Below are 23,742 nucleotides of genomic sequence, written 5' to 3'. Positions count from 1 at the left end.
ATCACATTTAGGTAATTTCTTATACCATCTCTCTTTTGAGGGTGGTCCATGTCCTTTAGACTCTCCAAGTACTTTTCTAGCTACTTCTCTAATCTTTGATGTCATCTGTATCCACATATCATTGGCCTCCATATCTAGCTTCCATACTTCGGACTCGAGAAGCTCATTTTTTAACTTCACTTGCTTTACTCCTTTGAACTCCAACCACTTTGTTCGAGTTACACTATTTCTTCTAATCTTACTTTAATTGTTCCTAAACTTGACATCCAAGACCACTAACCGATGTTGACTTGTTAAAGTCTCTCTTGGAATGACCTTGCAATCCTTGCATAGAGTTCTATTTGTCTTCCTGGTTAAGAGGAAGTTGATTTGGCTTCTATATTGCCCACTTTTGAAAGTCACTAAATGTGACTCTCTTTTTATAAAGTAGGTATTTGCTAGTATTAGGTCGTATGTCATAGCAAAATTCAGGATGCTTTTTCGCTCCTCATTTCGACTGCCAAAATCAAAACCTCCATGAAAATTCTAATCATAAATATTCTAAAAAAAATAAATTTAAAAGTAATTGTTTTTTTAATATAAATTATTAAAATAATATAATATATTCATATCATTTAAAATAGAATGAATTTTGCCACACCTTATGTTCACGTTTAATGATTTCTTTTAAAATAAATCATTTACAAGAAGAAAAATTAAATTGAATTATCATTTAATTAAAATTAATTTATATTTTTTATAAATAATTTTTAAAATTAAAAAAATAATTAAATTAAAATTTTTTAAAATTTTAGTTTCCAAACGGGGAGCATGATATCAATATTGCAAATCATGTTTAGAGCTACACAAGCATTAACTAAAATTTCATTTATGATTTTTTTTAATAATTAGAAGCCAATAAGTGAGTAAATATTGTTAGAATCGTTTATCATATGGCTTGGAATTTGTTGCATAAAATTTTGATGATATTAGAAGAGACTCTAAATTTAAGTAGATGCAAAATAATATATTAATAAATTCATAATTTTAATGCATTAAAGAAAATTTATATCCAATAATGAATATTAATTTAATGATGCTGTAATTATTTTTAAAATTATAAGATTTTAAATTTAAATTTTAATAAAAAAAAAACACTCAAGTGGTCATGGATCAGTCCGAGCCCAACCTTATGAAATAAAAAAATATGATATTGGATTTAATGCTTAAGCATATTAGATCGAGCCTAAAACATTTAGCCCATTAAAAAAAGGCTAGCCTGCATGCCCACTTAGAAATTTGGTGATGGGCCCTCAAGAGCTTAAAATTACCATTGACAACCAAATTATGGTTGGCAATGAACTCAAAATTCTCACGATCAAGCATCCAAGTTAACTTCTGTATGGATAAGACAAGTTTGAGTATTATATAATCGAATTTAAGATGAGTTCGAGTTTGAAAAATAATATTCATGACGGATTTGAATTAGATTTGAGTTTTATATATTGAGTATCCGTTATTCGAACCTATTTATATAAATAAATAATAAAATATATTATTTTTTGTCATAATATTTATAAATTTTTATACATTTTATTTTATATAAAATGAAATTTTAATATTTTATGAAATAATTAAAATTTTAAAATATTTTTATTAATCAAAATAATTTTTTTTATAAAATTTTAATTAAAATATATAAATTCAAATTTTTTTCGGATAATAATAATCAGGTTTAAGATGGATTCAGATTTTGATAATATTAATCGGATTCGAATTGGGGTAGGTGAGTTTTGCTGGTACCCTACCCACATTCCAATACAATCTGCCTCATAGCCAACGTCCAAGCCAGTTTCATATGCTGCCTATAGTACAGCCGCTGTAATTGAACATCTTCCCAGCTTTGAAACAAAACTACCACCACTACAGATCACCAAATGCCAAGCCACTGCCACACGCAACACGGAACGCCATGGCCCAACTAAGCTCATTCACAACAACTTAATTATGGTATCATAGTTTTGGAAAGAGCGAATTTTGATCTTTTATATACATTAATAAATATATTACTGTGAAATTTTAAGGATGGAAAAAAAGATGGGAAAAAGCCACCATTATTGGTGTACTGTCGTTATCTAAGAGATATCATACCAGGGCAATAATTAGAGGCAACGAATCATAAATCACGGCCAAAATTAATGCTGAAATTACCTATCTCTATGCCAGTTGATTATAGATAATTGGACAGTTCCCAAAAAAAAGTCATTAAGGACTATTATAGAATATTTTCAGCATACACAAAAGTAGAGTGGTGTTCCCTTCTCACAAAAGAATAGCTCTCCTTTGTAATATTCAGTAAATCCCATATATCTTTGGACAGTTCCCAAAAAAACAGTAATTAAGGAATATTATAGAATATTTTCGGCACACATAAAATAGTGTAGTGTTTCTTCTCACAAAAGAATAGCTCTCCTTGTAATATTGAGCAAATTCCATATAATTATGAAAGATAATCCATGTGTAAATGTGCCCCTAATAATCTCTCTAAAATTAAAAGTTGAAACCATGTGTGCTAAATTATTGTAATATTAGCTGTCAAATTATTGTCTTTCTCCTTGTGGTTCTTGCTAATGCTAGCTAGGTTAATAAGGAGATTATGGCCAGCTATGAAAGCTTGTGGAATTGTTCATTCAACAGGTAAAATGCAAATCCAACATTTGCATGGGAAGGATTTACAGGCCCCAAATATAGGGGCAAACATATCACAAAACTTTGTTGAGGATGTAATAAATACATCTAGCTGGATTCAGCAACTGCTGCACACTGAATGCATGAAGTCATTCAAGAATAATCTGAATGAGACTCGTAGAAATCGCTTGGGCAAGGAGACATGACTTCTTGCTCTAACAACTGCAATACCTGGTTCATTGTTGGCCGAAAATCTGGATTCGCATCTGTGCATCTTGCCGCTATCTCAAGAATTGCTTCCACAGTTTCCATATCTGCATCAGTGCACCTTTTATCTACCACATCTTCCATCCGATTCTCTTTTAATAGGGTGTTCATCTGCGTAAGTTGAAACAAGCATTATATGGTGTTTTATAAAATAAATAACAAGCCAGTCAATCCTCTAAGCACATGATCTATTTACATAGATGGGGAAAATGTCTTTGAAATGCTTACCCAACCAACAACATTTAAGCCTCTATTTACAAAAGCTGGATCGGTAGGTCTTTTTCCAGTTACAATCTCTAGCAACAGAACTCCAAAGCTATAAACATCCGACTTCTCAGTGGCTCTCCCACTTTGTAAATACTCTGTTTGGCAATCAAACAAATAGGAAATAAATTGTATGCTTGGGAAATTTGTAGGACACATATTCTTAAAATAGCAAGAATTAATGAAAGCATAGGTTGAAGCATGAGTTGGCTAAGTTAGGACACGTAATCTGTTGCACGTTCAAACTCCTGCCCTTCTGATGTTTTGCAATATAAATCAATTTTCCCAATTCAACCTCATCTTTTTGGTCTATTTATCTCTTGTGCTCCTACACAGCTTGAATTTACAAAACTTTTCATGTATGTGCTTCCATAGGTCAATCGATGTTTTATTTGGTGTTACTGGGCCCTTCCTCACTCCTTACATCTAGGACAATGACAGAGTTGAAGCTTAAGAGTATGACATAAAATCTGTTTTGTGTACACACTCCCGTCTTCTGATGTTGATATAAATCATTTTTCCCACTTCGACCTCATCGGTTTGGTCTATTTCTCTCTCATTTTCCTACAGCTTGAATTTACTCAACTTTTCATATCTGTGCCTTCTATAGGTCAATTTATTTGGTGTTACGGGGCCCCTACAAATATTTCCACAAATACAAGTTCATATAGATCTCATCCCAAAGTACAAGTTAATATTTCCACATATACAAGTTGGCTAAGTTTCAGTAGAACGCAGATGTTACTACATTATATTGCAAACATTAGATATCATGCAGCCCAAGTTTTCTATTCAGTTGGTCTCCTAATCACATAAAAGGATTTCGGAAACAGTCTAACAGATTTCAGGTAGAATAATGACACTTCAAGGCTGCTGGCCAGATTATGGCATATGGAAGGAAAAGCTTGCATAGGTGTAATAATGTCAGGCAATATTACGTGAACCATTACTATAGCTCAGATCAATAACATTACTTATGAAAAATAGAATGAAACAAGATTAAGAATGTTATACATAAAAATTCCAGCTGAAACACTTTGGAGATAAATAAAAAGGAACAAAACACACCTGGTGCCAAATAACCAAAAGTGCCAGCAACTACAGTCGTGACATGAGCATCCTCATCTACCAAAAGTTTGGCAAGACCAAAGTCAGAGACATGCGGCTCCAAATTTTCATCAAGGAGAATATTGCTGGATTTTATGTCACGATGGACTATCTTGGGGCTGCAGTCATGGTGCAAGTATGCAAGGCCCCTTGCAGAACCTAAAGCAATTCTTAAGCGAGCACTCCAATTTAATGGTTGTTCTCGGCCACATTCTGAAAGGGAGTATGAACACAAAAACAGAGGAAAAAATGTAATTAAAAATCAACATTAAATTTCTTAGATCAACATATGCTGCAATTTATATGGATAAGTGAGTGGCATAGTGCAAAGATTATCTTAAACGTAAACCACTATAGTGAATACCAAATAATGAAGCATACCATGCAAAATGTCGTCTAAACTGCCCATGGCAAGATAATCATAGATGAGAAGCTTTGACATTGGAAGCCTGCAATAACCTCTCAGGTTCACTAAATTTATGTGCTTGATGCTACCCAAGATCTCTAACTCCCTCTCAAATACTTGATCAGATCCTTCACGACTCCGGTCAATCCTTTTAACAGCAAATGTTCCACAATCATTCATGACCATTCGGTATACAGTACCAAATCCTCCTGAACCTACAACATCCTCCTGATCAAGAGACTCTAGCTTTTCTATAATCTCGCATGAAGGATACGGCAGGTCACCATGGAAAGTGATGAGCTTTGTACCTTTTGAAAATGAAAAAATTAGTAAAGATGATGAAAAGGTGAAAATAGAAAATGTTAAAATTTGGAAAGATATTGTGCTTACTTGCTTCTTGATCAACTTGCTTTTTGACTTCTGTGTATTTCCTAGCAGCTCTTTCCTTCCTTGATAACAAGCAAATCCAGAGGACTGCAAGAAGCACGGCTAGTGTAAGGGCCATTGTGGCCATTACACCAATAAGCACCCCTTTAATGTAATGAGAGGACCGTGTAGTAGGAACTGTAAAAATCCCCAGAATTAGTCTATGAGCAGTTCATAGTTCCAGAAAATGTAGTAAGAAACTTGCCTGCTGATTCATCACTTGCAGCATGTGGAAGCACTGCAGGAAATCCCATTGAGGTTCGACATGGCTTGTGCACTTGTCTACCACAAAGATCTAAATTGCCAATAAACCTATGAAAAAGAAAGGTGGGTGGCTCAGCAATGAAAACTCATGTTCATGTATGTTATTGCCTCATGTAACTATACAGAGATGCTGACATCAGATTTTCAGCATACTATTCGTGAAAGTCCTAAATTTTTAATCATGTATTTATCTCTGTTCATTTAGTGTTACATACCAACAATGCATACTTCACTTATGCCTATAAACATGCTATTTCTGTTGGCAAGACAACAACTAAACCAAGTAAGTGCTATTCAATGCATTCACTAAAGCTGTTGTAACTCAGAATGGGCATGGTTCAGGCTATTCACGACATATAATATCATCAGGCTACAAAGTATAAGATACCAATAAGCCTGTCAATGTATTATTCATGAAACCAGATATTGCAACAAGCATAGCCTCGAAGCTGATCACAGTTGTCATTATGTGCACTTACGAGCTGTTCCCAAAAGTGCTTAAAGCTCCAAAATCTGGGATTTCACCAGAGAAAAAGTTGGTAGACAAATTCCTGAGACAACATACCAGAGTAGAGAATTAGCACACCATCTGGTTTCCTTGCAAGGCTTCCCAACTACAAACTTTGCAATTTTAAATAGCAACAACTCTGTATGAACTTACAGGTGGCCCAAACGAGTAAGCCGGCCAATAGATGAAGGTATAGCACCTTTTAGCATGTTGCTTGACAAGTCCCTAAATTCAGTGGTGGATAATCAAGAATATCCAGAAGTAAGAACAATGATACAAATGACAGCTTCAGTGAGAACTTAATCATATATATTTTCCGTACGGAAATATATTGCCTAAATTATCAGTAGAAAAAATATCTGCATTGAGAATTGAAGCACAGGAGAAAGAATCAGAGATCTTACAGTATAGTGAGATGAGATAGGTTTCCAATATCTGACGGAATGCCTCCTTGTAGATAATTAGACCTCAAGTACCTACAAATAGTCCATTACAGATGAGGAAAAATATAAACATTCCTTTGGGACTTCTCAAATATGCATAAAAAAGAAAACGAAAGAGAGGAATTCCCATTTTTTCCTCACACTGCTCTGAGCTCCGTACAATTGGTGATTTCGTTGGGAATAATCCCATGTAAACTGTTTTGGTGAAGTGCCCTATTTCACAAAGAAAATAAAGAGAGGAAATTTAGTAAGAGGCTACGCTTTAGCCCATTTCCGGGTCAATTTTGATGTAGAAAAGAATATATGGGGCATTGAACTCACAGCCTTTGTAGTCTACCGAGTTTACCAATGCTAGGAGAAATAATCCCTCCCAACTGCATGTAAGGCAGGTTTCTGAAGAAAGTAAAATGGAATAGAAATTCAAATAGGCAATGTAGATGTAAAATAGGCGATATGAGAAATGGGATGTAAGGATATAACATACATTGAACTGACTCTTTGATCATGGGGATGGCAAGAAATACCAGTCCATTTGCAAGGAGATTCATCAGTAGATTGCCAGTTACCTAGTATGTTTCTACTATCATTCAATGTGCTCTTGATTTCCAACAATGCCAGACCTGCAAGAATAAAATTAAATAAGCAAAGCAAAAAGATCTAAGCTTTAACCTCCATTTGGTTGCCATGATGGCAAATTTTCAAAATAATGGCACTCAATCCTCATAAAAAAGCGTCTTTTCTTTTTCACGTTTCTTTTTCCTCCGTTTTCTCGGCAGACAAACGAGTTTATTGAAAAAAGGAATTTTTTTTATTTGAAAAAAACAAACAAAGAGCTCCAAAGGAGACGAAAACGAAATTAGGATCTTACCATCATCAGTGAGAGCAAGACAGCAAGTACTGAAAAGGGTGGCAACATAAATTAAAGAAAAGCACAAAACGAAGAAATTCATTTTCATCTCTCCTTCAAAACGGGTTTTTTGGGTAGAGTAATTTCTTTGTGCAGCAAGCCACTGCACACTGAATGGTAGCAAACCAAGCTAATAGAGAAACTGCGAGAAGGATAGAAAGAAGATGAAATAGACTGTATCAAATAACGGTGGGCAGAGTTGTTGCGGAAGGAGGTGATGATGGTGTGAATTACCACGACAAAACTAATAATAGTATATAATAATTTCAAGTTCAGCAGTGCATCAAAGAGAGAGAGAGAGAGAGAGGGAAACTTTTTCCCTATATTTTATCAGCAGAGGGAAAGACACTTTTTTTGAAAGTGGTGTGGAAAGTTGTGCCGAAGGAAATAGCCGTTGTCCAATAGCATTCAAACAGAGTATTCAAAGCATACTCTCGCATGTAGGTGAACTATGCAATTCAGTGGTCGGGATGGCAAGATTTGAAAGAAAATTGCAGATGTGAATACGTGTCAATTACATGTAGAGAATAGCAAAATTGTGTACTCAAAGGCGGTTTTGTGTTTGCCTTCACCTGACAAAGTCTGAAATTGCATTGAAACTTGTCTGACTACTTGAGGATTTCAAGGCACCAATCAAACGACGTATGTCGTTTTATTTATGTGTCTGAAAGATCTAGGAGGACTCCACAGTGAAGAAATTCCACTGTAGCCAAAACGGGATTAGAGAAAAATACGGAGACGCTAATGATGATAGTTGTTACATTAATTTTCAATTACAATTATGATGAATCATGCAGGGCCCTGGCCCCAAATATTTGAAGTTGTTTATGACCCTAAGTACAGGATGGTTAATTCCAATAATTATATTGCTTGAAATTAGCAATCTTAATTAAGTTGAGTCAAATAATGGAAGATTAATGTCTGAACAAAAACTCACAATGATTACTCGATAGAGTTCAAACATGAACATGATGGCAGGCTTTATTCAATTCAAGCTTGCAATTCAAGCAAACTGGTTGTTACGTTGTGGCTGTGGAGCACCTTATGTGCCCCTCAAACTTATCATCACATGTACTGTCAATTAACCGATTACGAAGTAAAATTAATTAATTAATTTTAATATTGTTACAGTGGCAGATTTTATATCACACGACTCCAGAGGATAAGTAATGCTGGTTCATTGGCTCAAAAACTCCTGAGAAGTGAGTGAAAACCACAGTTACAACTTAAATGAATTAGTTAATTAGTCATTATTTTTATTATTTTATTAACAACATAGAGGTCACATATATCCCTTAAATTCTGCTGAATGCGACCTCAACTCCATCAGCTGGTGCAAGATGAGGCAGATAAAATCATCTTCGCACCAGGAATAAGTACCTGAAAATTTTGACAAATTAATTTCAATAAAAAAAGGCTCTGGTTGATTGCATTTAAATGAGAAGCTGGTACTGAAAAAGATCGGTTTTTCTTTGCATTCTTGCATCCAACCGAAAGGTGATGTAGAAGGAGTGCAAGTTGTATCCGAGCAAGCATGTTTCCAGCACAGATTCTAGGCCTCCCACCGAAAATCTGTTAAGTACCTGGCCTTGCTGGTACCTTCTTCCACCTATCTGGATTAAAACACAAGGGATCGTCAAGGTTTTCAGTATTTGTGTGCAAGTATCTAAGCCAGATAATTAAATTTCAGATCTTTGGGATTATATTAACTACATAATCTTGTCAACTAATTGATTAATTAATGCCATTTTAACCTTATTAAAAATGGTTGCAGGTAGAGCAAATTAAGCATTTTAAATACTCTTAGGTTGCCAAATCTAAAACTAAATGCTGAAATGTTGGCTATTTTCATCGTTTCTTCCACCACCAACAAATGCAAAGATGGTCCAGTTGAGGACCTGCCCCGACTTTCTTTTTCTTCAGTAATTAACCGCTCACCAACAGCTAACTATGTATAAAATCCGCTAATTAATATTTGAGGCATAATGGAGACCTTGTTTGTGCACTTGAGTTCAGAAACGTCTTCAATTGTAACAATTTCCCCATTCTTGCATATTGCCAAGTTCTCCTTCATTTCTCAGTAAAGGATACTTAAATGAGGCTGTGAAGAAATAAAATATGAATTCTCATTGCATATCCCACTTTCTATAATCTTTGAAAATGGGTATCTAATTTCTTAGGAAGTCAGGATAATTGGTCAGAAAATAGATAGCCCACATTGATGCAAGCGAAGTAGATTCATACCCACCAATGACAAGGGTGATAATGTTATCTAGCACCTAACTCAATTGATTACCCTCATCATTTTTCATCTGCATCAGCCCTCCATTATTTTCCTCTTTCTCTAGCTCCAATCTGAAAATCGCTTCAAGCTTCTTCCTACACTGCCAGATATCAAAAGAAGTAGTGTTAGCAAAAAGTAAATTAAATTTGGATTAAGGGCTTAACTAAAATCTTATAACTATTAAACCATCTGCAAAATGTGTGGGTTTCTTGGAAAATGAAGAAAGTTCTGCATCGTTGATAAAGAAAGACAGAAAAAAGCGCCGTTTACGATGAGACCCACAAAATGGCCTAGGCTATGTTGCTAAAGCAAGCTGGAGTCCAATGTATTGAAGCCCAGCAGCTAGATGATGGAAGAAATTCAGATCAAGTCCATACTCCGATGGCCCAGTCCGATAAAACCTAAAATGATATCATAACCATTAGGTCCAATGGCTACAAAGATCCTAAGACCCAAAATTGGTTAGCTTGTTTGGGAGCTCAGAGGGGCATATAAGAAGAGCCCAATGAAAAATCAACATGGCTTATACCATTTTGACATAACAAACTGGATCTCAATGTATTAAAGCTCCTAAGACCCAAAAAAAAAAAAAAAAAGAGAGCATTAAAGCTCAACAGCCAGATGATGAAAGAAATTCAAATCAAGTCCACACCCCAGGGCCCTGTCGGATAAAACCAAGCAATGTTTTCATGCATGCAAATCAATTCCTCATCAGCCATGTGTGCTGCCGGATCACTTAATTGCTAAATTAACGGTAATCTTCTAATAATTGCTAATCCATTAATTAATTCATCTACGCTACAACTAAACCATCCGGCAAAGTGGAAACCATCCGTACAAAAAAAAGTCTAAAACTTTCAACTTTTGTACAAAAATTAAGATATCACATGGAACAATGGCAAATTATCATAATATAACTATCTTCTTACTAAAATATAACTATTTTATGAGTGTAGAGTGTATTATTTTTTAATGCATGGAGTGTATTCTATAATTTATCACAACAATTAATTATAATTTGCCTTAGAACAATAATATGTGGAGTATAAAATTATTCAAGCTCTCGGCATACTGTATGTGGGAGTATGTTAACTTTTCAACACTACGAGTGTCCAACATTCCTGAAAAACATATAAAGTCACAATTCGTTTCTATCTTGTTGCTTATACCAATAATTTTACTGTCACCAGCAAGCCAACAATAAGACTATCCACCTATGCATAAAATACCCTACCCAGATGCCTTTTACCATGATTTGAGAAATATTTTCTCAAACTCCATTATTTGAGATAATTTTTTTCTCCATGGGTTGCCAAAAAGCTCCAAGAAATCTACCTAGAAATGAAAAAGGGGATGAAGAAAAAAAGGGGTTGGAAGTTCATGGCTGATTGCCAGGCACTCACAAGGAAGAAGAACACTTCGAGAATCCAACTGAGACTTCCAGGAATTCTTTGATACACTTGAGTTTTCAGGTATAACAGAAAGTGATGTTGATGTTCTTTAGCAACTTGCTGAGCCTGATGCTGGAAGATAGAAATTAAGCTTATACAATTGGATCAAATTATTTACTTATTTATTCATTTTTTTACTAATATGTACTTTTTCATCTCTCCACTTTGTACAGAAAATCAAATTGTGCAAAGTGACGGTTCTGTGCCTAAATTTCTGATTCATAAAACAGTTTTTTTTTTTTTGGGTCTGAATTCATAAAGCATTTGGCGTGTGAAAAATGATCCAAATAGGGAGAGAAAAATGGGGTAGATGCCGGGATTGACCAGTATCAAGGTGCCCTATCGAAGAAATTTCTGCACATGCCCATATTAATGAGAACAAGTGAAAATTTGGCACGAAAGGACATGAACTATATATCACATCACATGTTGCAAAATATCTCTAACTCAAATAACATTTTATCACAAAAATTTATCGAGGTCAATTATATGAATTTTCTTTCTACATTCTAAATGATTTTAAATTAAATATTCAAAAAGGTATAATGCTTAAGGTTTTCATACTATGATTTAGTATTTTTTGTAAGTTTTTAATTTAAAATTTATTTTTTTTATATATTTCACAATTGTTTAAAGTGATTTCTAAATTGATTTTAAGTTTCTAACACTGATGAGTCATGAGAGGTTTTATGAAGTTATAAAAATATTGATTTGTGTTTGAGAAAATCTATAATTTTTAAAAGTAAAAGTTTTAAATTTTTTTTTAATTTTTATTTTTTAACTCAAATAAAAATTAGTGGGTTGATAATATTTTCTTTTCAAATGCTCTCTAAAATCCTATTTTTTTTAAATGATAAAATTATAAAAATTTAAAAATAATAAAAAAAACCTTATTTTAAAAAATTTTATGATAGATTTTTCCTATTGACTGCAACAATTCACTAAGTTGTGATTGAAGATGAGAAATTGTCTCAAAAAACTCAAAAGCATACAGTAGCCTGAAGGAAAAAAAAAACCCTTATGGAATTTTTTTTTTCTCAAAGAATTATTTTGTTGCAGTCCCTGCAAAATTGGGATGCAAATATTTATTATACAGGTAAAGAAAGTGATCGAATTTAATTTTACCTTAAAAATTATTTTAAAAGAAGAAAATTTATTTAAATTTTATATTTAACACAAAATCTTTATTTTAAATCAAATGTAAGACAATAATATCCTCATAAATTTAAAAGCAAACCAATCACGCAATTTAAAAAAAAAAAAAAGAAAAAAAATACTGAATTATGAAGAAGTTTGTCAATAAATAATTAAAGTTTGACAAATTTGTTTCTTTATGAATGAACATGTTAGAATAGAATTCTTCACGTAATTGGCATCCTCCGATACTAAAAATTGGTGACGCTATCTAAGGATCTCATCAACGACAGCATGACTCCTTGTAGGGATGATAAGGGTCTGATTAAGTTTTATATAATTAAGTTTAGAATGGATATAGATTTTATGTTTTAGGTATTTATTATTTAAATTTATTTATATAAATATTTAATTAAATATGTAATATATATTTTTATAATAATATTTATAAATATTTATATTTTTTATTTTATATAAAATAAAATTTAAATATTTTATAAAATTATTAAAATTTTAAAATATAAATTATTAATTAAAATAATTTTTATATAAAATATTAATTAAAATATATAAAATTACATGAATTTAAATTTTTTTTATAATAATAATTAAATTTAAATAGTTAAAGGTAAATTTAATATATATTTAAAATAAATATAAATTTTAATAATATTAATTAATTTTAAATTTAAATAAAATAATTTTTATAAATATCCCACCACCCCAATTGCTCGGCACTTGCAGTGCACTTTAATGTCGTTATTTTGAAAGCAGAAGAAAACAAAATGTCATTATGTCATGGACAACTAGGTATTCCGGGTCAATACTGGCAACTAGAATAGTAAATATGTATGAGTACTGCCAAATGGAAAGAGCTTGTATTTTATAAAATGTTATTAAGAAAAATATTATCTCTAAAAATGTTTATTAAAAATCTTTAAATTTTAATTTAAATTTTATATATTTTAATAATAAAATTTTAAAATAATATATTTTTATTTGTAATAACATCTAAAATAATTTTTTTAAAAAAATAATTTCAAATAATTTTTTTATAATCACAATTTTTTTTATAAAAGAATTACCTACTATTTTGAATCTATTTAATAAAAAATATATTTTTAATTATGAAAAATTATTAAATATACTAAATTCTCATTACAAAAATATGAGCATCACTCTTTTATAATTAAAAAAAAAATCTTTTTTATCGTGTGATGAATTTTATCTCTCTATAACTTTAAAAATAAATATCTTATTATATACAATAGAATACTATTATTTAATACTGGCCTTCAATTGCTTAACCATCCGCTAAATAAATTATTTCACACTCACGGTCCAAACCTTGTATTTTTGCACCCATAACTATTTAGACTTGTAGAGGGACCCACATGCACCCATTGGAGCCAAAGCTTTGTAGGCGATCTCAATTATTTAGACGAAGGAAAGGGTTACTTTGAATTTGGATAAATTCTCTTTAATAATTTTAGCAATTATCATAGTCCAGATTCCAGAAAGAAAGGGGAACTCATTGCGGAGAAGATGGAGGTGGAGCAGGCTGTTGACGAGCCTAATATCAATTACAAAGGAATGAAGGCCATGCCCTTGTTATAGGTAAGGGGAAAGGAAAGTATAAAACATATATTTCTTCTACTCTATTTCCTTGATTTTAATACAACCACCTCGGGAACATAGTATAAGAGAGCTGAGGCCCATAAGGGAATCACTCTCACTAAACATTTTACTTCCTCCACCTGCTGCATGCTGCAAAGTCTCCAAGGAACCGCTGCTGATCCATTTGAGTCAATTTTGTCTTCAGGGGTTATTATTGCTGCTTTGTCGAGAAATCTGAGAACTTCCATGTTTCAGTGTTCATACTATCCATTATTCACATTAGAATAAATTTATTGCTTGGCTTTTAATTAAAATTTTAACGTCAAAACCAAAAAAAAAAAACATTTGCAGTTAGATAGCAGGTGGAAAGTTATAATTTGTTACCTGAATTGGTCAGTGTAGGGAAGCTTGGAATTGATAGAAGTAGCTGGAATATGGTTAAAAATGGATAACCATGGTTGCTCTGGCAAATGGAGTTTTCTCTTCTTAATTGCAACCACTATGACCTGGATTGCACTTGTCAAGGGATTACCATCTGCTTCACTTTCACATAAATCCTTGAACCCTTGAAAAACACTACGCATGCCAAGAACATCATAAATGCCGGAATTGCAAGCCCCCAAGCACAGCTTATGTCAGATTGAACGTATACTACCACTGTCAAGGATATCATCATGGCAAAAGTGAAGGTGAAATGGTACCAATTGAAGAAGCTAGTGATCGCTTTCTTTCCTGATTCAGTTTCAGGATTGAATTGGTCAGCTCCACAGGCCAATTTACAAGGTCTAATGCCTCCTGCTCCAATTACTAGTAGTCCTAGCCCACTTAGCAGGAAAGCCATTTGCCACGGTGTTGGTCCAGGGCACCTGCCATGGCCAATATTTTCTGTTCCACAATGGGAAGGATGAAGGTTGGTGATTGCGGCTGTCAGTGTTAATACCAGCATCCCCTTCAAAAACAATTTGAGAATTGAAATTAATGTTATTGTAGTTGCAAGGACATAGAACAGATTCAGAATTTAGGCATGATTTCCATGGCTATTAATTATAGTATATATGTACCATAAAAGATGCTATACAAGCAAATGCCAATGTCTTGTAGCGGCCGAAAAAGGTGTCGCAAAGGAATGCTCCTAGCAAGGTTGCAAAGTTGGTGTTACCAGTGAAAATGTTAATGAGAGTTGCAGTTGTGAAGTTTTTCATGTTGAAGACAGTGGTAAGGTAGACCAAGAAGTTAGATAAGGTGCCTGTAGTCCCCAGCTTCTCAAAAGTCTCAAAGGAGGTGAAAATTTGCAATCTGACAAGTCTCTTGCTTGAAACAAAAATATTTAATTATGTAAGATCATGGTTTTCTTTGCCGTGAGCTATAATGCCACTTCAGTTTATGTTTTCGTTCCAACAATGCCACATAAATTGCTCAGCAGCAAATTTGACTCAGTGCAGAAAGCATCCTTGCTTGTGAGGATGATGTGTGCAACCTTACCTTAGTCATTTGTTTAACAAATTCCTAAAATTCTAGAGATGATTTCATGAAGTTTGAGATTAAAAGAAAATTAAATTGTTGAAATATAAAGATTATTTACAAATTGAATGGTAGCAAGCATAACAAGAAAATATTTAGGTGTTATCAGTTTTGGCCTGACGAGACTATGAATTTAAAGTATCATCCGAAAGGCGAAAGCCATGACGTAAGCAAATAGGAAAGCAAACTTGGCATGTCTTGTGTTTTACATGTGGTTCTGAATTAGTCCAAGAAAAGGAAATATCTTTTTGTCTGGATCGAAAGCAGCCACATACTTAGCCTTCAAATATCAAGAGGTTAAAGTGAAATGATAAAAAATAAAATAAATAAAAAATAAAGGCTTTATTTGAAAAAAATTATTTAAAAAAAGAATTCATTCAATTCTTATAATCATATTATTTTTATATAATTTTTATTTTTTTAAATTATTTCTTTTTTAATAGATTTCTAAACAAATAAAATCAATTAAATTGTATTATTATAAAATTTTGGTTTTCGAAATAAAATGAAATACACCTTCTGATTTTTAAATAATTCACCCAATGAATTTAAACACATAGAATTTCACAAGAAAATTGTCGTTGACTAACGGATGAAATGGACATGGAATCTCTCCTGCTGTCCTTTCGAATAATTCCTTTTTTGTTGAAAACTTTTTTTTTTTTTTACTAAAAGTAAATTATTCTAAAAAATCTTATGTCTAAACATCGAATAACAATAACAAAAATAAAATATGACATTTGAAAAGTTTTTTTTTAAATAAATAAAATAGAGCAATTTTCATTTACATACATTTGGAGAGATATTAGTCTTGCAATATAATCAATCATGATGAATAGGCAAACCTACTAGTGTTCCATTATTTAGTAGGAGAATAGATGGTTCATTGGCCTGGTAGTTAGTGGTTAATGATGAGATGAGTTTAGGAGAAATTTAATGTCACGATCTAACCTATGGGCCGGACCGGTATTAGGACCTGAGCTAGCTTAAAGCCCCCAAGGCCTATAGTAAGCCTAACTATTCCTCAACCCAACTCTAAGGCCCATTTAGGCTTAATTTGAAGAATTCGATAGAGTCCGATTATAAAATGGACCATTCAACGGGGAGTTTTTGACTCGTCCGACCTATAAACACAATATATAATAACTTGGGAAGCTCAGCTCACCCTCCACATAATCAAAATATCATAACTCAAATAGGAGCTCAGCTCCCTCGTCCAATCCTATCATGCATACAGTTAATAATTTTACAGGTCCAATATAACTTTTATAATATAGGCCCAAAATAAAAATAAGTGCTTCTAATACATGCGGAGTCTAAAATTTAACTCAATTGTACAAAATATATTAAATATTATTAATGGACCTGCGAAGAAGAAGAGCAGGTTAGCCACAATAAATAATCCTCCTATAGCCTGGAAAAATAGATGAACAAAAGTGAGCATTCAACTCAGAGAGTAAAATACTAATTTTAATCATAATCTCTATAACTATCCAAAGCTAATGCACCCTGTGGAGTGAAATGCAACATCGTCATAATTTTCATATCATAACAGCAAAAGGGCAATTTGGAGTACTCACACACCCAACACTGTTAAGCAATACATATATGGGAGCTGATCCCCTATACAGCTCTCTTAATCCAACCTCTGCCAGCAAGTATTTCTCAAGCTGGACTTTCGCTTAATAAACCAAATGCAGGGTCCCAGCGAATGTCTCTCAAGCTGTGTCTACCCAGAAGGACTAAGTCCCAGCGAGTGTCTCTCAAGCCATGTCTGCTCGTCCTGTCCATATCCAATACCATACCACACGCACGCCACGTGTCATACCTTACCCCTCTGTAAGGCATAACATGATCCCGTAGAATACCTAATGAACTACCGTACTTTACCTACAGATAACTCATTAAGTACCCTACATGGGATTTTAAAATAATTTTCTTACTTTCATAAGTGGTGAGCATTTTCTACTAGGTATTAAAAACATTTAATTAGAGTTTGAAAACTAGTTAAAATTTGTATCCCATTTTATTTTTCCTCAAATTCTATAAAAATTTTTGCAGAGTGTCGTCTGTATTTTGAGAAAACAATTCTTTAAATACCTGTAAAAAAGCACTTCAAATGATTTATCTCATCAACTTCATCAATTCAACATCCATCCCAACCAAATTCAACATCATTTCTCAATTTTCAAAATTCAATATCATCAAAATACTATAATTCACTTTCATTCTAACTAAAACAAAATATTTCAATTCTTATTTCAATAAAGATAAAACAGATTATATACATCATTACAAAAATTTACATTACGAAAAATCCAAACCAAAATTTATTACAAGCTTTATACAACTGCTCATGACTAGTTTTACATGTCCATACATTTACATACATTAAAATAATTTTTACAATCAGGGTATAAAATATACTCGATAAACTTCAAGGCAGGTAGCTCCTCAATCCTCAGCAGCTCCTCTAGTCTCTATATCTGCGGCAGCAATAACAGCCATCGCTGGTTACTAGGACTCATGGTGCACAACATACTAAAATAATCTTTATGCAGAATTTAAATCATATTTATTCAAAATTTAAATTGAACATGAGCAATACATTCAAAACATGACTTATAAAATTTTAATCCAAACAATTTCCTTTCAAAAGTCTCAAAACAAATTTCACAAAAACATACAGTTATATCATGTCATTCGAAACAAATATCATCTCAATAGCTAGAGGCTAAGGAGAAGTCACATCACAAGGCTAGCTAGCTCAAATATATGGGAACCCATTCTTTTTCTTCTTCTACTGGCACACACCTTAACACTTCAGCGAGAGAAGGAATCAAAATTCGAAACTGATTTCCCCCACTAGTCATGCTAGTGAGGTATTCAAATATATGGTCATGACACTGTGGTTTCAAAACTATCTTAAAATTTACTAAACATTTGATGCCATTTCAAATATATACAATTAAACTTTCAACAATTTAAATTAAAAGCATAATAAACATTTCAAGACAATGATATCACAATTCAATATTTCAATTCATTCAAAACGATGTGCAGAAGAAAATTTACAGAAATTTTATATTGTGCACAAACCTTATACGAGTCGCCTCTTGGCCTTGACTCGATCCCTTGGGTTCTTTCCTAGTATTCTTTTCTACTGAAACAAATAGTTTCACAGTATTTCAGTATCATAACTCATCATAAATTCAAAAATAAATTCAAATTCACTTATACCTAGCTTTAATATGCTAAACTTGGCGTTCTTTAAATTTTGTATTTCGGGATTACTATTCATGACACTATTCAAGTCAATTTGTGAACTTTCTAATGCTCAATAGGTATGGGAATTCTAATTTCACCCACATACCATATTTTAGTTACCTAATTTGTTGGTTTTGGTTGTTTACTCAAAACTTAAGTCTTTTAGGCAAAATTTTAAATTTTCAGTTTTGGTGTCATATGTTGCACTATTCCATTAGTCATTTTGCTGTTAGAATTTGGCTAAGTTTTCTTCATATAAATTGTTCCTTATTGTCTTAAATTTATTCTCCTTTTTGAATTACGTCATTTGGAGTTTTGTAGCTCAAGTTATAGCCATTTGAATCATGGCTGCCGGATTGGCCTAACCCAGATTTTCTGGGCAAATTCTAGATTCTAGCAGTTTTAGGTTACTAACTTTGGGTGACTAAATAACTTGGTTAAGGGCAAAATTTGGGCTTGTGTTCTTCATGAAAGTTTTAGGCCTATATCGCAGCTTTCCACTGGTAAAATTTCAGGTCATTTAGACCTGCCTAGCCCAAGTTATGGCCAAATGAACAAACAAACACCGTTCATTTGGTCATTTTTGCACAAGTCAGATTGCCTAATCCGGATTTGGTCAATTTGTTCACTAGGTTTTAGTCACTTTTTGGACATGATTCATGAATGAAAAATGTGTCATGTGTCTAGCTTCATTCCCAATTGGCCTCACACCAATTGGGCTTGTAAATTTTCAGTTTTGATCCCTAAAAGGGACCTTGTTCATGTTGCCTGCATACTGCTCCCATTCAATCTGAATCTTCACTCACTTCCAACACTTCCAACATACACCAATTGGTCACAAATGACCATTCTCACCTCAAACAAAGTCAAACACACCATTTAACACATTCTCACATTTTTCCTCCTAAAACCCTAGGTGCCAAACCCTAATTACCCTAATTGTTACATTTCACTAAATCTAAGCATACCAACATCATTCCTTAACTCAATTAAGCTTCCATACATATTGAATTCAATCAAAACACAAGCATATTCTGTAACACCCCTATTTGTATAGCCAAGTATATTTCACTATTCCGGTGACCGGAGTCGGTCCGGACAATTAAGAGGATTAGGACCACACTTAAGACAACTAGAGAAACCATAAACACAAATAATTAGTAATGTTCAATTAGTTAAGTATAAATAAGAAAAACAGAACATAAGAAGTTAAACGAGCCTAGAGTCACAGCGATGGGTGACCTCCTCGGGAACAACTGCGAAGTCGTTTCAAACTCAAATTTCGAACCATAAAAAGTGACGCTGCGATCCTTAGGACCCTTATAAACACAGTGGACAAGAGAAAATCATGAAAAAGAACTGTTAAGCCAGTCAAATAATTGGGTCAGGGAGCCGGAAGAAATATGGAATTATTTGCAAACCGGGATGAACCGGCGAGGGGCAATTTGGTCAATTGACCCCGAGAGCTGACTCCTGACCTAACTGTCAAATAAAATCGGAGAAAAGAAAATTTCGGAATCGAAAATTAAATTAAAGAATTAATAGAAAAATAAAAAGAAAAAAAAAAAGAAAAATGAAAAAGTTAAAAAGGTAATGACATCATGTGGTGACACATGCATGATGCCATAGGTATTTTAATTAAAAATTTATTTAATTAGAATTATGGTCTTCCTAAGAGATAAATATCCAAAATAAAAAAAAAAAACACATTTTTTACTTCTTCTTTTTCTTCTTTTCCCGTCACCCCTCTTTTCTCTCAATTCTCTCATTTCTTTTCCACCATTAACACTCATTTCAAGCTTTCAAAGCTTGATTTTTATTTTATAAACTCCCTAACTCCTTTAAGTAAATCTTGTTCTTGGATCTTGATAAGCATATTGACAACAAAAAGAAGAGGAAAGAAAGAAGATTTGAAGAGGGAGAAATTCAACAAAAAAAAAAAAGAAAGGTTAGTAAGATAAACTTGAAATTTCTAGTTGAATTAATTGTGTTTATAGTTCAATTAATTAGAATTATGCTTAAAATGAAAAGAAATTGATTATTGGAGGATTAAAGCAAAATTCATCTAGCTAGGGTTTTGATGTGTGAGCATGAATTTGATGGACTTTAAGGTGTATATGAGCTTGATAGAGTTAAAGAAGCATGTATATAGGCATTGAATTGGTTAAATGAAACAATTAAGTGAGATTAGGGTTAGGAGGCTAGGGTTTGTGAACCAAATTTTGGAGAAATACTTAAATGATGACTTTGGTCTATTATTAGATGAAAAATGGTCAATAATGACCAAAATAGATGTGTGGGAATTGTTGGATTGAAAACCAAATTCGTAGGTCAAATGGTCATGCTGCTGGCAGCATGACCAAACCCACTTTGAAGGACCAAAACTCAAATTTTACAAATCCAATTGATATTCCACCAATTGGGGATGAAAATAGACATAAAAGGGCACAATTTTCATTAAGGAACCATGCTCAAAAACTGACCAAAACTTAGTGAAACAATTGACCAAAGTGAAATGAGAGCAGGCTGCCACTGCACCAAACTGACCAAACGAACATTTGGTCATAACTCGAGCTAGACAGGTCAAATTGACCTGAAATTTTACCAAAAATTAGATAAGATATAGACCTAAAACTTTCATGAAGAACACCATCCCAAATTATGCCATTAACCCATTCAAATCATTGAACAAAGTTGAGTTACTGTACCTGTGATTCTGCAGAATTGCCATTGAGTAGTAATGTTTGAGGGGCTATAACTCTCTCTAGGAAACTCGGATTTAAGCGATTCTTGAATCGATGGAAACCTAAGACATAGTAGAACATTTCATATGAAGAAAGTTAGACCAAATTATGAACTTAACTTGATCAAATTACTGAACAAAGTTGGACCAAAAATCTGCTAGAACCAAAATCTCAGTATGAACAGTGCACGTGAACAGTAATCTTATTTTGGCTATAACTTGAGCTACAAAACTCCAATTGGGGTGATCCAAAAATGAGAATACACTTAAGATAATAAGGAACATTTTCTATGAAGGAAGTTTTGCCAAATTCCAACAGTAGATTGACCAATGGAACAGTGTAACTTCGGAGCACCCAAACCGAAAATTGGCAATTTTACCAAAATGACTTAAGCTTGGAGAAAATGACCAAAACCAACAAGTTTAATGACCAAAATGTGGTATGTGGGTGAAGTTGGAGTTCCCATACCTATTAAGCCTTAGAAAGTCAACTATTTGACTTGAATAGTGCAATGAATAGTAACCCGAAACACAAAAATTTCAAGAACGTCGAAATTAGCACGTTAGAGCCAGGTAAAAGTGAAGTTAAATTTATTTTTGGATTTATGTTAAATTATGGTACTGAAACACTATAAAATTGTGTGTTTCAGTGGAAAAGAATACCGAGACAGAACCCGAGTAGTCGAGTCAAGGCCAACAGGCGACTCGCTTGAGGTTTGTGCACAACTAACTCTTTTGTTGTTTTTCAATTCCAAATTGATTTGAAATAAATTATTATATGATTCATGATTTTTATTGTGTTGAGAATTTTAACTTATCGAATGAAATTGTATAATTTGAATATAAATTTTCTTATGCATTTAAGGATTTATTGTATTGTTTTGAGGATTGTAAATTTTAAGTTTGATGTGTTGCCAACCTTGAGCATGAATTTATGATAATTAAATATGTTGATTTGTAAATACTTTATAAATAGAAATTATTTTGAATATGATTTGAAACCACAGTTGACATGACAAAATATGTTGTGAATTCTCATTAGCTTGTCTAGTGAGATAACTCCTCCACTTGATGGGGAGAGTTTCTTCCTCTCTGGCTTGCCAGTTTGGGAATGATGTGAATGAGTACTCATATATACAAGCTAGTCTTTGTTTCTCCCTTTTAGCCTCGGTTATTGGGAGTATGTGAAATGTCGTGGTGTACAACACGGCATCTATTCGAATTTTGGGTCATGGGTTCGACTGTGTGTATTGTTGGCAACGCCCTTTAAATTATGCATGATTTGATAAATTGTGATTGAAATAAATAATTTGTCAGTGATTCAAAAAATTTGTACTGTTTCGGAATCTTAAAGAAATGTAAATTAATCGTTATTATTTGATCAAAATGTTATTCAAATGAATAATTTGCATGAATGAAAATGTTGATTTCTGAAGGTCATGGATTTTGAAGAATTTAGAAATTTTAAAATTCTATTTGTTATGAATTGTCAAGCATAAATTGTATTAAGTTTTAAATTATTAATTTGTGCACCACTGAGTTCACCACTCAGCGATAGCTTTGTATGCTGTCGCAGTTATAGAGACTAGAGGAGTAGCAGATTAAGCTGCTGAGGACAGGGGATCTACCTGCTAGAAGTTATCGGATATAATTTATACCCTGACTGTAAATATTCATTTTGATGTATGTATTGCACGTAATTGTATGGACATGTAAAATCGGTCTTGAGCAGCTTGTATAAAGTTTGTATAAAGTTGTAATAAATTTTAGTTTGGATTTTCTTAATGTAAATTTCTTGTAATGATGTATCTAAATTATTTTGTTTTTAAGGAAATATGAATGATATTGATTGACAGTATTTTGAGAATTATTGAACTTGTGAATTTGAGAAATTGGTTGAGATTGAGTATGAATTTGAAGCAGTGGTTAGAAAATTATTGGAAGTGCTTTTATTTCAGGTATTTGAAGAACTGGTTTCTCAAAATACAGAGGGAACTCTGTCAAAATTTTTATAAAATTTGCTTAAAAACAAAATGGACCAAAAATATTAATTTGATTTACTTTTAATCATATGTTTTAAATACCTATTGGAAAATGCTCACCACTTATCAAAAATAAAAAAATTGTTTTAAAATCCCTTGTAGGGTACTTAATGAGTTATCGGTAGATGAAGTTCGGTAGTTCATTAGGTATTTTACGGGATCATGTTATACTTTACAGAGGGGTAAGGTGTGACATATCCATAGCAAACTCTAGCTGGCCGAATTTACTTCTAGTCCTTCAACAATTATTTTTATTTCATTTTAAGCATATTTCCAAGTTCTTCATGCTATAAATACTTTAATTAAACTAAAAATTTAAGGTGAACTCACTAACCTTGAATTGCAGAATTTTCTTTTTCCTTTTCTTCAAGTTTTCTTTTCTTTATTTCCCTTGCACTTTGTTTTCTAGTTGCCCAAACAAGTT

The 23,742-nt window shown here is 32.9% G+C and overlaps 1 protein-coding gene and 1 pseudogene across 1 annotated transcript; both read right to left on the bottom strand.

The window, feature by feature from the left end:
- Positions 1–2,668: 2,668 nt before the first annotated feature.
- Positions 2,669–7,560, bottom strand: LOC110664007 (LRR receptor-like serine/threonine-protein kinase FEI 2). The gene is made up of 13 exons (XM_021823526.2): positions 7,221–7,560; positions 6,837–6,972; positions 6,674–6,745; positions 6,494–6,565; positions 6,314–6,385; positions 6,063–6,134; positions 5,881–5,952; positions 5,343–5,449; positions 5,102–5,275; positions 4,687–5,019; positions 4,267–4,518; positions 3,163–3,296; positions 2,669–3,045 (listed from the first exon to the last, which is right to left on the bottom strand). Exons 1-13 carry the CDS (start codon positions 7,306–7,308, stop codon positions 2,821–2,823), a joined length of 1,809 nt encoding a protein of 602 aa, XP_021679218.2. The 5' UTR covers positions 7,309–7,560; the 3' UTR covers positions 2,669–2,820.
- Positions 7,561–13,659: 6,099 nt separating this feature from the next.
- Positions 13,660–15,073, bottom strand: LOC110664032 (protein NRT1/ PTR FAMILY 2.11-like; annotated as a pseudogene).
- Positions 15,074–23,742: the final 8,669 nt, after the last annotated feature.

Source organism: Hevea brasiliensis, chromosome 17 (assembly GCF_030052815.1).
Source record: "Hevea brasiliensis isolate MT/VB/25A 57/8 chromosome 17, ASM3005281v1, whole genome shotgun sequence".
Classification (NCBI taxonomy): Eukaryota; Viridiplantae; Streptophyta; class Magnoliopsida; order Malpighiales; family Euphorbiaceae; genus Hevea; species Hevea brasiliensis.
This window is presented reverse-complemented; position numbering and strand designations above follow the sequence as displayed.

What these genes read in the sequence shown, in the direction of transcription:
- LOC110664007 (XM_021823526.2), bottom strand. Translation starts at nt 7,308, where the DNA reads ATGAAAATGAATTTCTTCGTTTTGTGCTTTTCTTTAATTTATGTTGCC. An exon ending in GCAAGTTGATCAAGAAGCAA is followed by an intron (nt 5,020 to 5,101) that starts GTAAGCACAATA and finishes CATTTTCAAAAG; the next exon opens with GTACAAAGCTCATCACTTTC. An exon ending in TTTTGGTTATTTGGCACCAG is followed by an intron (nt 3,297 to 4,266) that starts GTGTGTTTTGTT and finishes ATTGCCAAACAG; the next exon opens with AGTATTTACAAAGTGGGAGA.